General features: G+C 40.1%; 1 protein-coding gene across 4 annotated transcripts in view; it reads left to right on the forward strand.

Moving 5' to 3' along the window:
• Nucleotides 1-18,448, forward strand: part of PPP4R1 (protein phosphatase 4 regulatory subunit 1) — a 65,181-nt gene extending 46,733 nt beyond the window's left edge. For all 4 annotated transcript variants that reach the window (XM_053980891.1, XM_053980899.1, XM_053980873.1 and 1 more), the window contains 9 exons: nucleotides 6,021-6,196; nucleotides 10,292-10,387; nucleotides 11,682-11,867; nucleotides 13,281-13,442; nucleotides 13,959-14,059; nucleotides 14,436-14,556; nucleotides 14,656-14,790; nucleotides 15,631-15,772; nucleotides 17,354-18,448. In XM_053980891.1, coding sequence (XP_053836866.1) covers nucleotides 6,021-6,196; nucleotides 10,292-10,387; nucleotides 11,682-11,867; nucleotides 13,281-13,442; nucleotides 13,959-14,059; nucleotides 14,436-14,556; nucleotides 14,656-14,790; nucleotides 15,631-15,772; nucleotides 17,354-17,517 — 1,283 coding nt within the window. In that variant the 3' untranslated portion in view covers nucleotides 17,518-18,448. The remainder of the gene's footprint in view (nucleotides 1-6,020; nucleotides 6,197-10,291; nucleotides 10,388-11,681; nucleotides 11,868-13,280; nucleotides 13,443-13,958; nucleotides 14,060-14,435; nucleotides 14,557-14,655; nucleotides 14,791-15,630; nucleotides 15,773-17,353) is intronic.
• The last annotated feature ends 3,279 nt before the right edge of the window (nucleotides 18,449-21,727 follow it).

The raw sequence follows: 21,727 nt of genomic DNA on the forward strand, positions 1-21,727 counted from the left end.
GTGGTTTATGTAAGCATGGAGTTGTACATCCACAATCATCCTGTGTTACGAGTTTATCATGTGTGTTCATGTCTTGTTTCAGAGCAGGTTTCTGGAATTATTTTTGTTTGTTTGTAGGTCTCTTGACTGGGTGTCAGGAGATTTTCTGTGGAGTTGTTGACCAGCATTTGCACATTTAAGTAGAAGAAAACTGTTACTAGGTTGTCAACACCATGGGTTCCCCCACTCTGACTTGGTCATGGCTGTGTAGTGAAGCCCCATAAAACATTTCTCCTAAATCTTCTACTCTTTTTCCTCTTGCCTGTGCTCTCGTTATTCGGTCTAAATACTTGAAAAGCTGGAATTTAACAACATGCCTGTTTCGATTTAGTAACATTGCAATTTTAATTTTGCACAAAGTGCAAGTATTATTAATTTTGCATGCTTGTCTCAAACACTGTGGCACACATAGAAGTGGTAGATATCCAGTCTTTAGTCTCTGAGTAGCTGACTTAATGCCTGTATTTTGAATCTTACACTTCCTAAATTGTGACAAAAGGTATGCTTGCTCTGGGGGTAATCCAGAAAATCAGAGCCCTGTCTCTTTGCTCATGGCAATATAATCTAAAACTGTTGTTGGAAACTGATGGTATAAATATTGAGTCAAAAGCTTATCTTAATTTGTGTTCATGGAAATTTTATGAAACTGCCTAATTTCACAGATAATTTTGTCTCCAGTATACATGGCTTACAAATGTATGCCAAACAGCTCTGGTCCCAAATGGTCCATAGGGTCTTAGCCTGCTTGCACTTTCCCTCTCTGCAAAGCTGGCCATTATGTTTTTGAGTCTTGTACTGTGAGTAGGCTTTGCTTTGACAGCAATGACTGAGCAAGCTAGGAGGGTTTTTTTTTTTTCCTCTCTTTATTTCTTTTTAAATCCCTGTGATCTTTTTCTTGCACTTATTTTCTTCATTGGCTTGCTGTCACCTAAGTCCTGGACTCCTGCTTCCATGCTGTGCTCCTGTCTTTATTGCTGCATTCCCAGCCAAGGGATGGGAGTGGAAGATGCTGTGTTCTCTGTGGTGGGTAAGTGGAGGCCTGCCACACTGGAGAGCTTCCATGGGTACACATCTTCTGGCTTCTATAGCAAATTGGCCAAGAATCCTGAAGGCATGACAAGATGAAGTGCTGAAGTGTGGTTTGGGAATGAGACTGCGGTGTATGATGTTTTGCATGTGTCAGTAAGATGAAGTTGTTCAGATGACCTTGTCTCTGGCTGTACCTTGCCTCTCTGTGCTTGACTGTGCAAATTCAGCAGCCTTCTTCTGATGTAGATTTTTGGTTGTTTCTTTTTTTCTTTTTTCTTTTCTTTTTTCTTTTTTTTTTACATTTTAGAAGTTTATGAGAAGAAGAAAATTAATTCCTGCTGTGTGGAACCATAATGGCACAGGGTTTTTGAAGTTTCTTAAGATCACACAGAATTTTTATTATTTGACTCTGCAGGATATCGAGTGATGGTAATAAGGTGCTGTTCTTCACTAGTCAATCAGAGGAGATTGATGATTTCTATTTTGCTAGTTGGTTTCAGAGCCCATCCCTGATGGCTGAGGCAGATGTGGAGATTTGGTGCTGAAGTTCAGCTAGCAATTATTCTTTCTGAGTCAGAAAAATTTGGTTTTGTTGGGGTTTTCTTAGTGTTTTTTATTGTTGTTACTTCCTCCCATCACCCTCTGCTTTGCACTGGATATTCATCCCTAGCAGCTGCTATACCTTTGTACCCCTATCCCCTTCCCTCCATATGTATTCCACCTCCTATTTCCTTCTTCATTTTCATTTCCCTTCCTTTCTAGGTTTGGCATTCCTCTACTTCACATGTCTCACTTCATCCTTCTGTGTTGTGTGAGTTGCTTCTCCCCATACCTGCTTGCATCATTATAGCAGAAGTATTGAGAAAGAATAACTCAGTTTTTATCTGAGTGGTACCTGAGTGTACCATGCCAATGGAAAGAGTCAAAGGAGAGGCATCGCCAGGCTGTGCAGCCCAGAGCATGGCATGTTCAGTGCATATCCCCATCTTCCAGATGTCTTGGATGCCAAACATTAAGGGGTTACTGTTTACATACACACTGGTCATGGTTATGTGGTATTTTGGTTTGGTGTTTTGTGTTGGGTTTTTCTGGGGGGAGGAGTGGGTGGTATTGGTTTGTTTGGGGTTTTCTGCAGTGCACCTCAATAGAGCAGTTTCTGTTTCAAGCCTTAGATCTTGGCTTCAAGGCATGGAGACTGATGAGATCTTCAGCAAAAAGAGTTTTTTAACAGTAATCAGTAACCATCATAGACTATTTTCCCCCTAATCTCATTCTCAAAAAAGGGTGAACTGCTTCACCTGAATCTCACTCTTTACCTTGGGGTTTTCCTTCCAGAGCTAGCTTATTGCCAAAGTGATAAATCTGAGCAATAGGTAGTTGAGAAGTCAGCAACCAAGATAGAGCCTGTCTTTTCACAGGCAAACTGCTCGCTAGCAGAGCTACATGGGCTGTGCGAAGTTAAGCACTGCTGTTGTAATCTCCCTTGAAAGGACCTTTCCAATCCACTGGCCAGACATCTGGAAGGTCTGACTGGGAGAACTTGAACGTTTCTGTGAAGTATGCCAGCTTTTTAAAAATTATCACAGGGTCTTTTTTTCAGGTCACGTTTTTCCAGTTCCCTGAGACTGCTGCTGTCTTCACTTCCTTCAGAGATTACTTTTCTTTCCTCAGATGTTTTTATTTATTTATTTTTCTTTCCACAAACACTTTCTTCAACTGGCTTTATCTTATGATCTGCATAGAAAGGGCTAAATCATGTAATGTCAGCTTCTCTTAGTATTATTTGGGGGAATAGAGGAAGCCTGGCTTGCAGGCTACTGAGGCTAACTGTGGCCTAAGCCAGTTGGTTTGCCAAAAGGAGACCTAATATGGACAAACCAGCCAAATGTGGGGTCAATTGATCCCATTCCCTTATAAGAACTATGTTTATAAGTTAGGTTACTGGTACTGCCTGCAATAAAAGTCTAAAATATGTTGGTAATGGAACAGGTGAGGAGTAAGTGGAGAAGAAACTCTGTTCTTATGTTTCAGTTACTTCATCTCTGTACCTATTATTGCAGCCCATAGCTTTTGAGTAAGAAGTGAGGGTACAGAAGGCAGATCCTATAGAAAAAAGAAAGGAAAAAGAAAAAAAAAAAAAAGAAACATCAATGTCTTCTAGTGAAACATCAGGAGAAACAGAAATCAATAAGGTTTATTGAAAGGACAGAAACTCCTGAAAACCAGGAAATTCAGTAAGACCAGATAAAATGTGGTTTAAAATTTACAGATTGTGCCAGTTATTTTAGGATGCAAGTACATTTATCCAAGACTAAATGTATTTTTGTTTAAAAATACATCTCACCTGAAGCAAAAGTTGAAGAAAGAGTTAATTAATGGTCTAAGATCCAGTGAACATTGACTTTATCTGAGCAACGCAGTTGCTGTGTTCTGAGCTATGTGCAAAACTGACCTTTACACTCCAGTTTTTACTGATGGTAGTTGTGAAAGCTGGTTAACCACAGATTCCCTTCTTGAAGAAGCATTTCTCTGTCATTCACGAAAGGGGAGCCTTATCCTTGAATTTGAAATGATTTTCTGGAAACCATTGCCTATCTCATGTCAATAGGAAATCTCTTCATGAGAGATGAAGAGCAGCAGCGATGCTTGGCTCTTTTAGCTAGGACTTTAAGATGTTTATAGATTTCAGGACATTCACCTTTCCGTGAATGGTAGCACTGAAGTCACAAATAAGCATTGAAAGAAGAAAGAAGGCACTTGGTAGTCAGTGAAATCCTTGGGAGTTTGCCTTCTCCTGTCCTTCATCCCCACATCTTGAGATTGTAGAATTGACAAGAAGCTGAGGAAATGCACTTTTTTTTTTTCATATTTCTTCTAGGACAGGCAGAGGAAATTGGGATAGGTGTTGTCTCCATCCTCTTAAAGCCCCTAAGCAACGGTGGTCCAGGTGTGCAGGCTAACAGTGGGGCATGGGTGGGGAATATATCTTGGAAACCCAATTACTGCTGTAGATACTTCTGTTACTAGAAGTAATCTTTGGAGCTCTGCATGGATTTTCCAGAAAATACATAAACAGTATTGAAGCAGTGTGTGTTTACCTAGTCAGGGTAAACTTTCTTCACTTTCAAGTGAAGGTGAGCGGAATGTGCATTTTTTCATTAAGTAGTCCTTCGTGAAGGAAGTGTTCAAGAAAAATGTCTCCTTAATGTGCAGCAGAATATAATTATTTTTCATTTTCTTCTTTGATTTCTCTAAATGAAAATAGTTTGGAAATAAGCCAGGCATTTCTTGCCTTAGCATAGCCACCTGTTTTGCCTGGTTTTGGGGGTGATTTATTTAACATTTAAGTTTTCCGGAAATTTATTAACCTTGATCTTTTTTATTCTCATGGGTCTTAAAGTACGTAAGTTTATTGTCAGTGAAGTAATACTTGAAGAGTAAGGTTGTAGCAGTCTCTTATTAATCTTAGAAACTGTGAAATTCCTTATTTTTATATATTTATGTTCAATTATTATATATATTATATGTTTTTAAACTATATTTTTCACATGTTTTATAGTGAAAGTATTAGTATAATGTTGGTTATACTTTAAGTTTTTAGCAGTTTGTTTTTCCTGTTTCTTGTTGAGGAATACAGTAATACAGCAAGAATATATTTTGTTTATTTTATCAGAAATTGGACAGAGTTAGAGAGTTACCATTGCATATTGTAAAGAATTGTCTTCATTCCTGCTCATCAGACTCTACCAACAAACCAGTGAACCCACAGTGTGTTTTCCAATTTTTGCTAGATTTTGCTAAGGCTTCAAATCTAAGATTTTACTGAGTTAACATTTTTTGTTTCTTGTAACAGTTGTATATCATATCTGTTTCTTCTATCTACACACGAGTCCAACTTTCTTTGTTTAGTACTTGTTAACAACCATATTCAAAATGCTGGAAGGAGAAATTCAGAATTCTGGAGTTTAGTATGGCAATATGGAATTAAAAGCAAGCATATGGGTTGTCATGTAATTTCACAGTGAACATTTAAGAAACCTTGGAAAAGACAAAATCTATGAGGAACAGATCTTCCGGATGGCTGGATAAATTTAATAAGTGAGGAGATTATTCCTCCTTGCCTTCTTGGAAAGAAGTGGAGGAGGAGAGTGGCAGGGTAGATTGATCTGCATTGAATTCTGTGTCACTTGTGCAACTGAGATTGCCTCTGATACCTGATCTCAGGTCAGGCTATATCCAAGGAGCATTGCTCAACAGAGCTTTTTCTAATTGACAGTAAACAAAGGGATGGAAAGCAGAGCAGCCTCAGAACTGCTGGATCTTTTCCAAAGGAGTGGGTAGCAGAATATGAAGTGCTAATGCCTTCTGTAGATGAATAAGAGAACATCAGACAGTGCAACCTTCTTATTTGTTTGGAGGATCCAGGAAGGCTGAAGTATCGGGTCTGGCATCTTTCTATATAGATCTTGTTTTAGAGTTGCTATTAAAATCTTTATTTGAATTACTTTGCCCCTCTTTCTCTTAGTCCTACCTCCCACAAATGACCCAGACTGTAACTTAATATTCATGGGCTGTTCTGCCCAAAAAAACTATTTGAACCATTAATATTTACTAAAATAGTTAAAGAACCAATCCTGCCATAACAGCAGTCTCTTTATTCTGCCTTATTCCTCTTGGGTTATGGGGTTTGTTTGTTTATTTTAGCTTTAGGGACAAATTTCACTGGACTGTCGTTTGGTTGAGTACCCTAGAAAAAGAGTGGAGTGTTAATCTAGCACTTAATTGGTCCCTAGTTTGGGATTTACCAATATGACCTTAAGTTGATGTACCTGTCCTGTAGTTCCTCTGCCATCTTTCAGTTAATTAGTCTCTGTCTAAAAGTTGATCTGTGGACTTGCTTAAAGTTATGTTGCAGATCAGTCTCTCATGTATTTCTCTTTTATGTACTGCAGCACAAGTGGAGGTGTTGTCTGCTGCACTCAGAGCATCCAGTTTGCATCCTCAAGAAGAGACGACGACCAGTGTTGGCAAGGGAACAGATTCACAGACCGAACTAACCATCAATGACCAACAAAGTTTTAAACCTATATTGGGTGATATTGTGCCTTTAATTGGTGACACTGTTGAGGTAAGAAGAGAGTTTTGTTCTTTATTTTTTCCCATTAGGATTTCCAGGGCTCTAGTAACAGAGCTGTAATTTGCATTCATGTGACGATTGCAGCCAAATGCTTTCTACTTCTGACTGCTGTGGCATTCCCTTTTGTAGGATGGTATTGAAGTACTAGCTACTAAAATAAAATGGGTTATGTTGGGTCCCTTTGTTTTTGCCAGTTCCGTGCTTGTCCTGTAAATTCTTTAAACTGTTTCTGTTAAAATCTCTGTTGTGACTGTTGCATTTGAAGATGTTTTAATGCTACCACATTTTATTAATGTGAATGTGCCTTGCTTAAAACAGATGCTCTGCCAATAATGAGTGAATCTTCTTCTCCAGTGCCCTCCCTGAAGCTGGAGAATTATCAATAATTATAATAATTATTATAATAATTATAATAAATCAATTATAATTGATTTATAATGGTTTTTTTGGTCTGCATCAGAGAAGTTCAGGACCTGCAACTGAGATGTTGTGTGGACTGCTGAAAGAGGAAGTTATTCTAGCAGTCAGTAACATCTTGAAGTTTTTTGCAGTTACTTCTTCAGCCCTTCTCCCCATTCCCTGCCCAACTGTAGTTCTTGTATTTGGTACTCTTTTCTGTTCTTTGCTGTGTCAGGCCAAATCCACTGCATTCACTGCATATAATGCCACAAGCTCAGGTGGTATTAAATGCTGTTGCAGAAAGCAATGGTTCCAAAATAGGCTCCATAAAACCAGAGCAAGTGATTTGTTGAATCATAGTACTGAAATTGTGTCTTCCAGATGAAATTTTGACAAGCATCTTTGAAATGTCTAGGAGGTGATATCAGTTCAGTGCAAATGTTTTCATCCTTTTTTAATTAGAGCAGTGTTTCTTGATGACATTTAATTAACTTTTTCTCTAAGCTGTTGGATTGCCATCTAGAACAAAAACATACGAGGAGCTCAGGAATGTGATAATTTACTTGGATACTGCTTATTATACACAATTGTAATTTAACTCTACAAATGTGGTTTGTTTCAAAAACACCAGCCTGTCTCCAATTCCTTTATGTCAGGCTCAAAATGCTTTTTTTATTATAGGATCTCTTATTTCTAATGCTAACCTAAAATGACAGTGTACATTTATCCTCCATTCTTAAGAATTTTGAGAAGTGGTGAGGGTGGTGTTTGTACAGAGGGACCTGTCCTGTGTTTTATGTTTTTGTATACAGAATATAGTACTGACAGAAAATTTAAGAACCAGTCATATCGCTGGTATATGTTGATTTTTCATCAGTTTTATGCTTTAAAAGGATGATCTTAATCTGTCAGTTTCTTGTTTGTTACTGGCAATGAATCAAGTCCTCATTTTACAAGTGAGCAAATATTATAGAGGTGACCTAGAATTCTGGGAATCAAAGTGTGATCTGTTGAGCAAGTAAACTGTTGCCCCTAGCAGTGAAGAGACCTCTGATTTTCACAGATGGTTATTGGGGTTTTTTAGTTTAGTTGGGGTTTTGTTGTGGTGGTGATTTTTTTCTTCTTGTCTTTTCTTGAGTTTTTAAAGTCTCAGCATAGCAGTGTATCAGTAGGACGCTTGATACTTGAGAGAAATCAAACTCTTCAGCATTTTATACTTGAATGCAGCCTGCACAATTCTGCACATATACCACTAAGCAAAACCACAGTCTGCTTGTCTTTTGGCCACTTTATTGGCTTATGAAGGAGTTACTGCTGCATGTTAGAGATTCTCTGTTCAAATGAAAATAAATGATGTACTAGAGTGGACCAGTAAGATTTTTGGGATATGATGAAGCTTGTTTATTGAGGGCAGCTGTTTATTTTTTCTCAAGAGGCACTGTTTTTATTTTCTTTAGGTTATATGTTCTTTATAAGATTTGAAAAGGGGATGGGTGTTGGAGTGTATTTTTATTTGGAGGTAGAGGGAGAAAGGAAAGTGGGCTAAAACCTTCCTACTCCTGTCTGGCACAGTTTCTCTCTGTAAGAATAGGACGGATGCCAGGAGGAGATGGGCCCCTGACACTGGCCTCTTCTTTGTTTGGGCCAGCTGCTCTGTCAGCAATCACCAGCACCGCTTGTCCTGGTGTGCAACCCTTGACACAGAGCAGAGATCTTTGGAGCACAACCCCAGAGCTCTTGTTACACAGCCAAGGGAAGCTTAGCCTTAGAGATCTGTAAGGCCATGGCAAAGATTTTGCATTTGGTACACAACAAGCTTTCAGGCTAAACCCTGCTGAATTTTCATGTCCTGGCTCTCTGCAATGCTCAGTTTGGTGTGTGCATGGAAGAAGTACAGATGGAGCTTCATTTTCAGGGGTGGAGATATTGCATAACCAAAATACTGACTGATGGCTGTCATTCTTCTCTACTGAAGCTCTTCCTCTCTGGAATGCGTATTTGACTTTAAAAGTGGCTGAATAAAAACGTTCCCATCTGTTGACATCCTCCATTATATTCAGTTGTTTGACTTGGTTCAGTCCATAAAGTAGGATTTTTTAAGCTTAAGCTTTTGGAACTGAGGTAGCAGGGAATGTGGGATGGAGTCCTTTCATTTTTATTGTAAAAGAATGGATGACTAACCTCTGGTCCCATGCAGACTGGCAACACATGGAAGGCACTAGGGTTTGGGTGGGCTGGCTGCCTCATAATTCCTTGATTTGCATGATATCAAAGCTGGTGACTGGCAATGCTGAAAATAATCTCTTCTGCAGGGGAGAAAAAACCCCAAACAAACAAAGGCTAAAAAAGAGTGAAGGAGGAATTGACTGTCAAACTAAAAATCCTGCAGAGATAGTTTTCAGAGCCTCCGGAGGTTTTTATAGTTGGAGCTGTGTGCTGCTGGACACATTTAGTTATGGAGTTGCTTGAAAATCTGTTCTTTCCTTGGGTCTTTAACACCTTCGTGCTGCTGCTTCCTAAGCCTGACAGGTGACATGGACTGCTGTGCCAGAGATATGCAATTGCCTCACAGCTCTGCCTGTTCTTTATCACCTGTAATTATACCTCAGCAGCTAAAATTACAGCCCAGTGCTTAGATGAAAGCAGCTCGTGGAGAAGGAAAAAGCAACTGTCTGAAGTCAAACCAAGGAAGACAGATTGTATCCTGGAGGCTTTTTATGGAAGAAGTTTGTAGTTTGCTGGAAAATTCTTGCTGTCAAAACGATCTGAACAGCTGGTGGAAGTAGGCATGTTCTTGTTGCTTGTGTTGACCCTAGGAGCTCACCCTGCAGCATTTGTGAATAGATAGATACCTTGGCTCAAATCTAGCAAAAATGCCTTTGTCCTAGTCCAGCACACAGCAGCCTGATCTAGTTTTCAGATATTCATTGCATACTGCTTGAAATTCACGGTGTGTTACAGGAAGCCCATTGTATGTGGGGGCTGCACTTGTGCACTGGAAGTGTCAGTGCTGCATCCTCCCAGCAGCACAGGTCATTGCAGCCCATCACATCTCAGCCACTCCTCAAGGCCCAGATGTGTAGCCAGGGTGCTAAAATGATTGCTGAAAATTATTTTAATAGGACTGCTGAGAGAAGTTATGACTCTTGTCAGCAGCTGTGGCCAAGTAGGACTCAGTTTTATAAGGTGAAGCTTATCCAGAGAAGATTATAGAATAATCACCTCCAGGAAGGTACAACAGCATGAGTCTCATCAGGCTCTGCTCTTCAGTGTGAGGGTGGCTTTGTTTTGACCATTTTCTAGCACAAATCCAAAGCAGCAAATCCATCGAAATCAGCTACAGGTGTTTTCTTACTTTCCATTCAGGGGAGAAGCAATGGGACCCATATGTTAGTTATATTTTCCTTAATGCAGTCTCAAAAGTACTCTTCCCCTGTGATTTTCATTCCATAAGAACCAAAATGGAGCAGAGCAAGAGGAGCTTCTGTTTGAAATTGAAAGCAGATTTATCTTGCAGACCTTTTGATTCTGGGCTGCAGCAAAATTGTATTTGATATTAAAACATATATTCCTTTAATCTAAGAAATAGACTCTGAGGCAAGGACGGCACTTCTTGATGTTGGTATTTCTTTTGTGTTTAATCTTAGAGTGTGTTTTATGTGACCTTTTATTTTCCTTTTTCCACAGAGTATGGATTCTACACTTCACTATATTCATAATGATTCAGATTTGAGTACCAACAGTAGTTTCAGCCCTGAAGAAGAAAGAAAATCCAAAGTACAGGTAAATGACAGTGACTTCTGGTTTTCTTATATGTAGCAGATAAGTTAATTTTTTTAACATATATGGGTATTTCCTTTATCCCCTTTTTCATTCAGTCATTTCTGACATGATCTAGTTTTATTAAGTATCTCTTAATTAAGTAGTTTTAAAATAGTCCTTGTTTCCAGAGTCAATGGCTTCATTTAGCAGTTGCTTCTGTTACATTTATGCATGAGAGATGACAATATTATTTTGACATGAGATAATAGTTGTCATAGATTGTCAGACTCTTTCATTTATTTTAGTTTTCGATGGGAACCATGCTGTAATGGGACTTAGGTTATTGAGGAAACAGGATTTTTTTTATTACATGTTTTGAGAGGAACCACCCCCAACCCTTGATAGCTTTTTTCAGAACAGTTTTGAAAGTGTTTCATTAACCTGGAACTGCCTCTGGTATTTTTTCCAAAAGGAATCAAATGTTTGTTGTTCCATAGTCTGTTATTACATTGCCACTGTGCATCTATGTGACTCCTTGAGTGGGAACCTCAGTCCCTCACTTGTTCTTGTCAGTGGAGCTGTTCAGTAGCTGTGTTAGGCAAATGCTCTTGTGCACCCCTTAATAGAGTCAGTCCCTGACACAGCTGAAGCAAAGGCATGGTAAAGAGGTTTTCACAGACTTTTGGTTCAGATGATTCCTCAGTGGACAAAAGGATAGTTCTTCACCAGAGATCTTTTTGTCTCTGGAGAAGCCTCTTTCTCCCTGTTGACTGTTCAGGGAGTTTGGAAGCTGTATTGAACACACTGTACTCTGCTCCCTTCCCTTCCCTGCCTCCCCAAGGCATTTTAATTTAGTTTTCTTCTCTCCACTTTCTCAAGATTTGGAGAGAATTAGGAAAGGTTTTCTTGAGCAAGTCACAAAATTTGCTGTTTTACCTGTCTTTATGGATGACATGAATGGCCAATAATAAAATAATAAAATGGCCAATTTGCACATGTGAGCCAGAATGCTTGCAAAGGGTAGAATGCAGTCTTTCCATTTCCTAGACTCCCTAAGGAGACTTGTGCACTTGCTCCTCTCTTGAGTTGGACTGTATATTTTCAAATAGCCCCCATCATGTTATTGTTTCTTTGGAACCTTTTGGTGGAACTTAGCAGATACAGAACTGTTGTGCTCTTATTAAGGAACTGTAATTAAATAATATTCTATAGTTGTGGGGAAAAAAATGGGAAAAAAGAGTGCCCAGGAATTATAGTGAGCCTTATGAGGAATAAGTGAAAATAGTGTGGATGCTCTGCCTTTCTCTTGCTGCAGGATGTTGTACCTCAAGCCTTGCTGGATCAGTATTTATCCATGACTGATCCATCCCGCGCACAAACAGTGGACACCGAGATTGCCAAGCACTGCGCCTACAGCCTGCCCGGCGTGGCACTGACCCTGGGCAGGCAGAACTGGCACTGTTTGAAAGACACCTACGAGACTCTGGCATCTGACATGCAGGTGGGCTCAAGCAGTGAACAGACTGAAATTCTGTGATGTGACAAAGACTCTTGGGAACCTCTGTAGTGGTTGCTCTTGTTTAGTGGATGTTGGGCTGCTGTGCTTTTTACACAGAGCTTTCCATCACTGGTTATCCTGTAAGGAATGATGGTGGTGCAGTGGTTGTTTCAGAGGAAGCAGGGGGTGTGTGGTACCCAGGTAGTAAAGAAATGGGCAGGTTAGAATGGAATTTGGAGGAAAATGAAGACAGGTTTCCAATTTCCTGTGTGTGCTTGAGATCTTATGGGAGAGTCTGGGAGCCTCCTAGGTTTGAGAATTTGGGCTGTGCTGCTGTGTGAGCAGACATGCCCCTGCAGGCGTGTCTGGAGCTCAGTGAGTCAACCTCACACCAGGCCTTGGTGCCACATCCAATTAGTCATACAGGAATAACATCGCTATCACCATGCAGCAGCACTGCTGCTTTAAAAACAAACCCTGGAAATAGCAGCATTTTCCTTGCTGTCAGGTGGTAAGGAGGTGGCTTTCTGCATTTTGTGGTTTACAGTTGTTTCCCAGACCTCTTTTGTTTCCTTTTTTGGAGAGGCTCTTTTTATTTTTTAGAATATTCTCAGACTGCTTCACCTCTCTTGAACTTGCTGCTTGCTCTGTCAGAGCAGCAGTTCTCAGTGATACATAGTGACTAATTTTATACATGGCCATTGCTCATGTTTTCCAGGCTCCTTTACAGCCATTAAAAACAACCAGCTAAGAAATTTAAAACAGAAGTAAAAACAAATTGCCCTATGTTCAGAAGTGTCCAGAATTTATTGCCAGTCTAATATGAATTAAGACTGGATCGCCAAACCAGGGCAAAAGAACAGTGCCCATGCTAATTGGAAAGTGCTGGCTAAAGAATAGATGCTATTTTATTTATAAAAGACTTTCTTGAAATAATTACTTGAATTAAACAATGTGCCCTCAATTTAGGGTGTCTGAAAGCTCCACTGGTTCTTGGGTTGCTGGGCACTAAGTGTGGAAGAAACTTCACCTATTATGGAAGCTAAAATATCCCAGCTGAAATATTATGTTATATATGTCTTAATCATTTAATTTTAAAAACAGATTGAGAGAATAGTAGCATGAAACTAATTTATGATAAAGAATTTAAAGCAAAAAGTAATGTGTGCAAGAGCACTGATGTCAGGTCTACTATTTTGCTTCCTGGAACTTGGAAAATTAAAATATTAGTCATTTGTCTTCTCTTCCATTTTCCTTCTTTTTTTTTTTTTTTTTTTTTTTTTTTTTTTTTCTTTTCATTTGTTACATGAGACACTGTAAAGATATTTGTAAGTAGTGGAATTTCCTGGGAGTCCAGCTTGGATACTGATCCTCAGGTTTGACTGGATCAATAACATTGATTTATTTATGTTGCAGTGGAAGGTTCGGCGGACACTGGCATTTTCTATACATGAACTTGCTGTCATCCTTGGAGACCAGCTTACAGCTGGAGATTTAGTTCCTGTCTTCAATGGCTTTTTGAAGGACCTAGATGAAGTGAGGATAGGTGTGCTTAAGCACTTGCATGACTTCCTGAAGGTATGTCTGTGTTCCTACCCATGTAACTCTGTGGGAATCTCTACAGATATTTGTTGAATACTGGAATATAAGTTGCAAGAGATCTGTGTTGCTGCTGCCTTATTTTCTCTGAAGAGCTTTGTTCATGTTTATTCAGATTTTGTGGGGGGGGGGGCTTTAATCTGCCTACACAACTTACTTGTCAAATTTCTGTAGAGGTTTCTCTGTAACTGCCTCATTTCTGGAGCTGAGAGACACAAATCCTAAAACTGTCTTTACTTTTTACACCTCCTTTCTTAGAGTAAAAAGAGAGACTTGTCACATTTTCCTTTCAGTAGTGTGCCCCATGTGATTTTACGCATTACACGGTTAATGTCTTAAGCATTACACGGTTTAGCCCGGGAAAGCAACGCTGTTGCTAAAGATTATTTTTTTTTTAAATAAAAAGAGTGTTTCATTAGTTGTATTTAAAGCTCTTGTTCTATCTGCTGATTGTAGCCTGTAGCTCGTTATGTAAGTTTGTATTTACTTTTTCAGCTTCTTCATGTTGACAAAAGACGAGAGTATCTTTATCAGCTTCAGGAATTCCTGGTGACTGATAACAGCAGGAACTGGCGTTTCCGTGCTGAGCTGGCTGAGTATGTGGTTTTCAGAATTATTATTTTTATTGTTGTGGATATTTAAAAATGTGAAAATCATATGAGAGATGTTTTGCAGCGATATTACTAATTTAATTTTTGATTAGTAGATGGTCCTTCTCCACATGTCCCCCTTGCTTAAAAATTCCCAGTAGTTGTATTGTCATTATTGTGAATAAGTGGCAGTTTGGTATTTGCAAGTGACCCACAGTCCAGATGATGGCAACTGAAAAATAGATTTTGCTTCCCAGTAATTTCATTATGGCCAGCTACATTACATATTTGATAAGTGTTGTCATATAAATGATGATACTCAGTTAAGCTGCCTTTTTTCTTACTGTGATATACTCTCCTTGGTTCTTCTTCCATCTTGTAGGCAGCTGATTTTGCTTCTAGACCTGTACAGTGCCAGGGACATCTATGACTACCTGCGGCCTATTGCTTTCAGCCTCTGTGCAGACAAAGTGTCCTCTGTCCGCTGGATTTCCTACAAGCTGGTAATGCAATCTAAATAAATTTAGGATGTCGGACTTCTGAGTGTTGGTGGTCAGGAGGTAATTTTTTTATTTACTTTTTTTTCTTCTCATTTCTTCAAGGTTAGTGAAATGGTAAAAAAGCTGTACATGGCTTCAACACCGACCTTCGTGGTAGACCTCATGAATGAACTTGTTGAAAAGTTCTGTAGATGCCACAAATGGTCTGGTCGGCAGACTTTTGTCTTTATTTGCCAGGTGAAATGTATTTTCATTTATATTCTGGGGGTTTTGGGGAAGTTATTTTTGTTTGTTTTTCTTTTTGTTTGAGGGGTGGTGGTGATCAGAATTAACGGGACTGGAACTCTCCAGCTGTCCATTGACAGTCTATTGGTGAATATTTGAGAACACTGTTTCCAAGGGAATAGTTTCATGGCTGTTTTTTTCTCTGTTTCTCCATAGATGAGCTTGACTACATCTTTAGCTCAGCATATTAGCACCAGGTCATCAAATCTGATATTGAATATAGAGCACAAAATGCAGCAAAATAATCTCTGAGTTGGGAAGCTGCTTTGTTGCTCAGCATGAAGTGAGATTTGTATAATAAATCTTCAGAAGTCAATGAGTAGGTGCTGCCTGTACCTCTTCAACCAGCTTGTGCAGCTTGGTCAAAACCAATGCATTCTCAGCAGAACAAACAGGAGTTGAAACTAGCTGGGATCCCAAATAAATGATCAAATTTGGAGGCTGTAGCAGAGGTGCAGACTGGGAGCCACTGTGGCTGCTGCCCACGTGGACAGTTCTTTGAAGTGTTTGGAGAAATGTAAGCTTTGAGCTTATTTAGAGAAATGTTTTGGTATAAGAGGTGTTTATTGTTATAACCATTTTTGTTTCAATATAGCATCTAGTTTAAGCAAAGACTAAATTAACTGTGACAAGGACTGTAAAGGTCTTCTGCTTTTCTCTCCTGTTTTTAAGTGGTACAGTGATTTAAAAAAATAAAAGGGAAAAACGGGAGTTCCAGGTTTCTGGTTATGTGTTGAGATTTCATCCTCCCTGTGCTGAAATTTAATGAAATTGCCTCTGTGTTCCTGCCAGACTATCAGTGAAGATGACTGTCTGCCCATGGACCAGTTTGCTGTGCATCTGTTGCCACACTTACTACACTTGGCATCTGACAAGGTTCCAAATGTTCGGGTCCTGCTTGCAAAAACATTGAAGCAAACCCTTTTAGAGAAAGGTAAGTGACAGAAGGGTTGCAGTGCACTGACTGCATTGGGGTTTTTTGTCCCTCAGTTTTCCTAATTCAGCTGGGAAAGAAGAAGCAACATCAGATGTGGCTTGCTGTTGCTTTTACCGTCTCTTTGGCATGAGATGTTACCTTGGCTGACATGAAGCTATGACCCTGTTGTGGTATCCAACCTGCTGTTGTGTAATGCTGAGGAAATGAGTTCTTGCTCATATGCCAGCCTGTTCCTTTGGTGACATTTTCCATGAATGAGCTACTTGGTAGAGGTGTCATCAGAAAGCACAAGTGAGCAACTAGCCTCTGTGAAGTTGTTGAACAGTGCCCTTTATTTAGTTAAAAAAAAAAAGTTGATGTTCTGTGTAATAAGAATAAGAAAGAAAAGTACACACAGATATAAACAACCATTTGTTTTCTCACTGTGGGAGAAGAGATAGCCGTTGTTTGAGTTTTGTATTTTATGGTAGCAGTGGGAAGAAAGCTTCTCTGGATTCTCTTCAGGGAAATAAGACATGCAACTCTCAAACTGCAGAGTGTGCTTAGGAAAGCATCCCCGGTGCATTGCAGGTGCCAGCTGAGTCAGCAGTGCTTAGAGTCCAAAGCACTGTAAAGGAAAGCAGCATTAGCAGTATTAGGCTATTCTGTAAGACAGCAGAGTGTCTACACTTGGAATACTTCATCCATTTCTGGTCACTTCCACTTTTAACACTATACACTGACTTGAGGACTGCTGAGCACTGCGCTGTTGGGAGCTGCCTTGTGCATGCTGACTGAGGAAACATATGGAGACAGTTGAGATGGATCAGCTGATGGGCAGATTTATCTTCTGTTAACTGTGCCAAGAATGTCTCTGTTCTTCCTGCTCTCATGTGGCATTGGTGTTTTTGAGTCCCCCACGTGGATAGTGCACCTCCATTCTGCATTGCCACTACGTAAACTTACGGCACAGGTAGTCTCTGCCTCAGAGGTGTTCTGTGTATGATTAGGGAGGGTGGATAGGTTGGGAAAGGCAGATTTAAAAAATCAGTTCAGGAGTTTTTAAACCTCAGATCTCAGCTAATCTTCCTGTGAGCTATTTGTAGTTACACTGCTTTTATGCACCTTGTGTTCTGTACTTCATCTAAAGTGTCGAATGTTGGAACTTCTTCCACTCTTTATTTCATGTTACCTTAGGTCTACCATTTGATAATTACTTGGCAAGGCTGGCAGGGAAATGGAGTTGCATGGCTATGGGTTGATGGTATCTTTCCTCTGTCACAAATACAAGCACTCTCATCTGGAGTTGTTTCCAGGCTCTTCCTTCCTCTTTGGCCGTGCAGTTTGTCACCCTTTTATACTGAAGAAATCCTGTACTTGAACAGCATCATTAGAACAAATGTGCTCTGAAACATGGGATGATTTTTTTTTTTTTTAAGGTGACTTCTTAGATATATTTGGAAGTGTCTTGTGTGCCTGCTCAGATATTCCAGTTGGACTGTAAGAGTGCAGTTTTGTATCTCACGGGGTACACTGACATTGGCATTGAAGTATCTGCTGTCCTTTCCTCCCATAAGTTTTGTGCATTTTCTCTTACAGAGTATTTCCTGAATTCTGCCAACTCTCACCAAGAAGCTGTGGAACAAACAATTATGGCTCTTCAAATGGATGGTGACAGTGACGTCAAGTATTTTGCGAGCATCCACCCTGCCAGTACCAAAATTGCGGATGATGCCATGAGCACTGCTTCATCAACTTACTAAGTTCTGAATGTTGCTATAATTAAAAAAAAAAAAAAATTTAAACCAACTATCCTCAAATGCTTCTAAAATGGTTGATTTAGAGCAACCTCTTTGGAAGGAGGGATTTCTTGCCAGATTTAATAGGTGGATGTTATCTAAACCTGATAACCAGGGATTTGAAGTCAAGGCAAAGTAAACATACCTGTGTCAGCTTGACTTTAGAAAAACACTGCTCAGAGGATTATTTTTGCCACCGAAGCCTTAAATCTTCTGTCTTCCTGAACAAATGAAACTTGAATTGGCAGATCATTTTCATTGTAGAAAGGATGTGATGATTTCCAGAGACCTGCATTGTTTCTCCTGAGGAGTTAACTTAGCAAGTATTTTCTGTAGCAGCTGATGGGTGGGATGGCCAGAGAGGCAAGTTTGTACAGGGACTGAGACCTCCAGTATTAGAGCTAAAGTTTTTATCAGTCAAGGACTTGATTTGTGGGCAGCTGGGCACACCCTTAAGTGGGAATAGCTTTGATGTTTGTAAATGGCAAAAGTAGAAATTCGGATTTCTCTTAAGGGCTCAGTGCTAACACTAAACTAGAATCTGATTTTAATCCTTAAATGCAGCATATTGCTGTATCCATTAGCAGAAAACTTTGCTGAGTACCTGTGTCCTAATTATTTTCATGCTGGTCATGACCTAAAGGAAATTTATTAGCACATGTACTTTAAGTCAGGTATTTTTAACTTGATCATGATCAGCTCTGAAGGTGCAACTTTTTTCTTCATATACTGTACATATCTGTAAGCCTCCTTGGAGTGCTGCAGTCTAATCATGTTGTTTAAAAGCTGTTGTGATACAAGTTGTTCTCTACTTGTCCAAATAAAATTTATTAATAAGATGGAAAGAAATCTTGTGACCTTTTTAAGACTTTAAAAAAACAAGTTTGAAATTTAAGTGGACTTTTTCTTTCAGTTTTCTACACTTTGGTGGATATTTCAGGGGCAAGTGGTTTGCTTAATGAACACGAATTTTGCATTTTGAGATGCAATATGCTACAGCGCAGATGTACTGTGACCATATTATTGAGGTTTTGCTGGATTCTTCCAAGTGTCCCTTTTGCTTGGGAACCTGTTTCCTCCAGCCTGAAATTACATCTTGGCTGGAAGTAAGTATGAACATCCACCTCACTAAGATTTACAGAAAACTGTGAGTCCAAACTGCCCTTAATCTGCCTGCGGTCCATTGACTGCTTTCCTTTCCTCTCATTTAAAATTACTGATCCAGTATCTCCTTCTGTGTCTTCCAGGGACAACTTCCATAAATTACCTTTCTTCCAGCCTGCGGAACCCAAAGTGTGTGAAGCTTTATTTTTTTCCTCCCCGAGGAAGTAGAAATGGCTGTGGCAGCTTATCTTTGATGTATTTTAGCAGAACATTTTCACTTATCAGTCAGGTACCTGATGCCCTGGCAGTTGAGCCTTAGGAGGATATCTTTTTTCACCTCCTGTTTCTTTTGAAAACAGATTATTCTGCAGTTTCTTCTCTTGTAAACAGAAAGTTGCTATTTACTCCCCAGAGGCTGCTTTTGTACTCCTTAGCAGAGCCATGGAGGTGGTTAAGATGCAGAGTCATCTCTGTCTGCCCTGAAGTGTTGGTGGGTTTAGGGTTTTTTGGGGTAGGTTTAATTTTCTAAATTGCAGAGGTTTTTTTCTTTTAGGCTTGAGGATTTTTGTGGGATTTCTTTATTTATTACTTTTTGTAGGTGTGTGTTTTTCATCTACTTTTTTTGTGTGGATTTTTTATATATAAATATACATTTTTTCTATGCATGTCCCTTTTCAAAATCGGCAAAATCCCTGGAGGATGAGACAGAGTGAGTGCTGTGGATGGCATCAGGCTGTGTGGAAGCAGGGAGCAGTGCAGCTCTCCCTGCTGCCCTAAAGAGAGCACCTGAAAGCGACTCATCTTCTCCCAGACCAGATGGTTCCCACTGTAGTAATATGCACTGAAGTCCAATAAATTTCTGCATTTTGTTCAGAGAACATAAATCCCATCATCTGAGGGATTTTTTGCCTGTGAATCATGTATGCAGTTCCTGGGGTGAACAGGACCTGTTGAGACCAGAGGAGTGTCCAGGTCATCATCTTGACTGTGAATGGAGCTCAGTATTTGCTGGAGGAGTATTGGGGTTTAAATCCCAGTGTTTGGAGTCTGAAATTAACATGGCCCAACCTAATTCCATCACTGTACTCATGTACTCTTCCACTAGTCCAGTAAAATGAAGGATTATATCTGATACCTTTAGGTATTTTCTAGTTACTTAAAGGTAAAACACTTCTATGTTGAAAAATGAGATAGAACTTCTGGATGCTTTATTTATGCAGTAGTGGTGCAGGCCTAGGAATCTGAGGGAGAGTTTGAAGCTTCTCCTAAGGAAGACTTGAGTGTTTTCAGTTTCAGAGTGCCTGAATCCCCCTTTCATGTAACAACTGAAGATCATCTTCAGTGAAGAGGAGAAATGGCTTTGTCCTTTCTCCTCCACCCAGCATGTCATGGATTCATCTCTTTCTTTTCTGCTCCGTTTGATGATTCCCAAGAAGCAGAGGGGAAGGAAAGACTTGTTATATTCTCAGCATTTCCCAAGAGCATTTGATCTACAGCCTGAGGGATGTGGACTCTATTGCTGAACTCTGATAAGGGATTTTCTCATGCCAGCAGCGTTAGCAGTGCCAATAATTCAATCCTCATTGTTTCCCTAAGGATATGGGGTTTGGGGAAATGTGCATCCTTGTTCTGAGTGCTGCTAAAGGGCGCTGTTTCTTCTGTGGGGCAGTGTCTGGGGATGCTGCCAGAGATCTTGCTGAATTACCTCCTGGATGCCTTTCCTGAGGAAAGACTTGAGCTCTGTACCTCAGTTAATTTCTCTTTTGGTCAGGATTTCCTGAGCAGAAAGGGAGGTGGCTCCTGAGTTGTCATCTGTTGGTTCATGGTTTTCAAAAGCTGTATCATCACTCAACCTTCACCTGCTTGGTCGAGTACCAGATTGGTTCTTCACAGGCAATTTTCCTTGTTTGCCATTTAATATTTTGGCTCACTCATCTTGTATCTTCTTCATGAGAATTCTTCACAGGAAGCTCCTTTTATTCCCATGTCTTGGTTGCAGTCCTGCCTTACTCCCGCTTGCTGTTTTCCACAGCAGGTTCTCTCCCTTCGGTTGTTTCTCCCCCAGGGACCCATCAGGATTTGGTATGGCCATTTCCTCGCCACACTTGCCTGCAGATTTCATGCCAATAAAACTGGCAAATGTCTGGAACTCCGTAGAGGCTTGGACAAGGCTTGGAAACTTTTTTTTTCCTGCTCTGAATGTCCCAGACGGCTGCTGCACAAGTTCCTGGCCCCGTGGGTTCATTAGGACAACACAACAGCAGGGTACTTGTTACAGCCTTGTTAGTGCCCAGCCCTTGTCCCTGTACTGGCAGAGGTCGGGCTGCAGAGATGGCCGATTGGAATTGGTAGTAGAGGGGCAGGAGGGCAAAGTCTGTCCCATGGTTCAGGCACTCTCTGACTGAGTTCTCTCCTGCTGGCAAAGGCTCCTGTCAGTCCCTTGTCTTTTGCTGGGGAAGCTGGTGTGCAGCTCATTATTTTCTGACCTGGTTTCAGCCGTCTGTTGTGAAGGATGAGGAGTCTGAGTCAGGCAGATGGGAAAAAGGTGGTTCTGTATTCCTGATACTGATGGCAAAGGCTTGTCTCCCTGTCTGTGCCAGCATGGAAAGGATATTTCAAGTGATTAATCATTTCTTTATGTGCAGAGTGAGGACTTATTGAGAGACTGCCTTAAAATATGAAAGTATGACAGAAAACCTCATTTTGCATGATGATCTCCCTCCACCTGAGTGCCTTCAGATTCTGCCTGTTAGTTTTAATTAAGATTCTATTTAGATCAGAAAAAATAAAGAGCCCAAGTTAATGGGATTATTGTAGGGTTCAGTTGCTGTTGAGGTTGGACTACATCTAGCTGATTAAAATACCCTGTCACTTAGCAGAGATAAATAACCAAATGTTTAAACATCTTACTGCTCTCTGAGCATTGTCTGCTTGAAAATCCATGACCCATTTCTGCAGACATGTAGTAATGGCTCTGTGTGGGAAATGCTTTAAAGGGAGTACCTGCAGGTGCTTTGGAATCATGACTGTGACAAGTGAAGGTACTGAGCACACTTCTCAGCATGTTTTT

Source organism: Vidua macroura, chromosome 1 (assembly GCF_024509145.1).
Source record: "Vidua macroura isolate BioBank_ID:100142 chromosome 1, ASM2450914v1, whole genome shotgun sequence".
In the NCBI taxonomy this organism is placed as follows: Eukaryota; Metazoa; Chordata; class Aves; order Passeriformes; family Viduidae; genus Vidua; species Vidua macroura.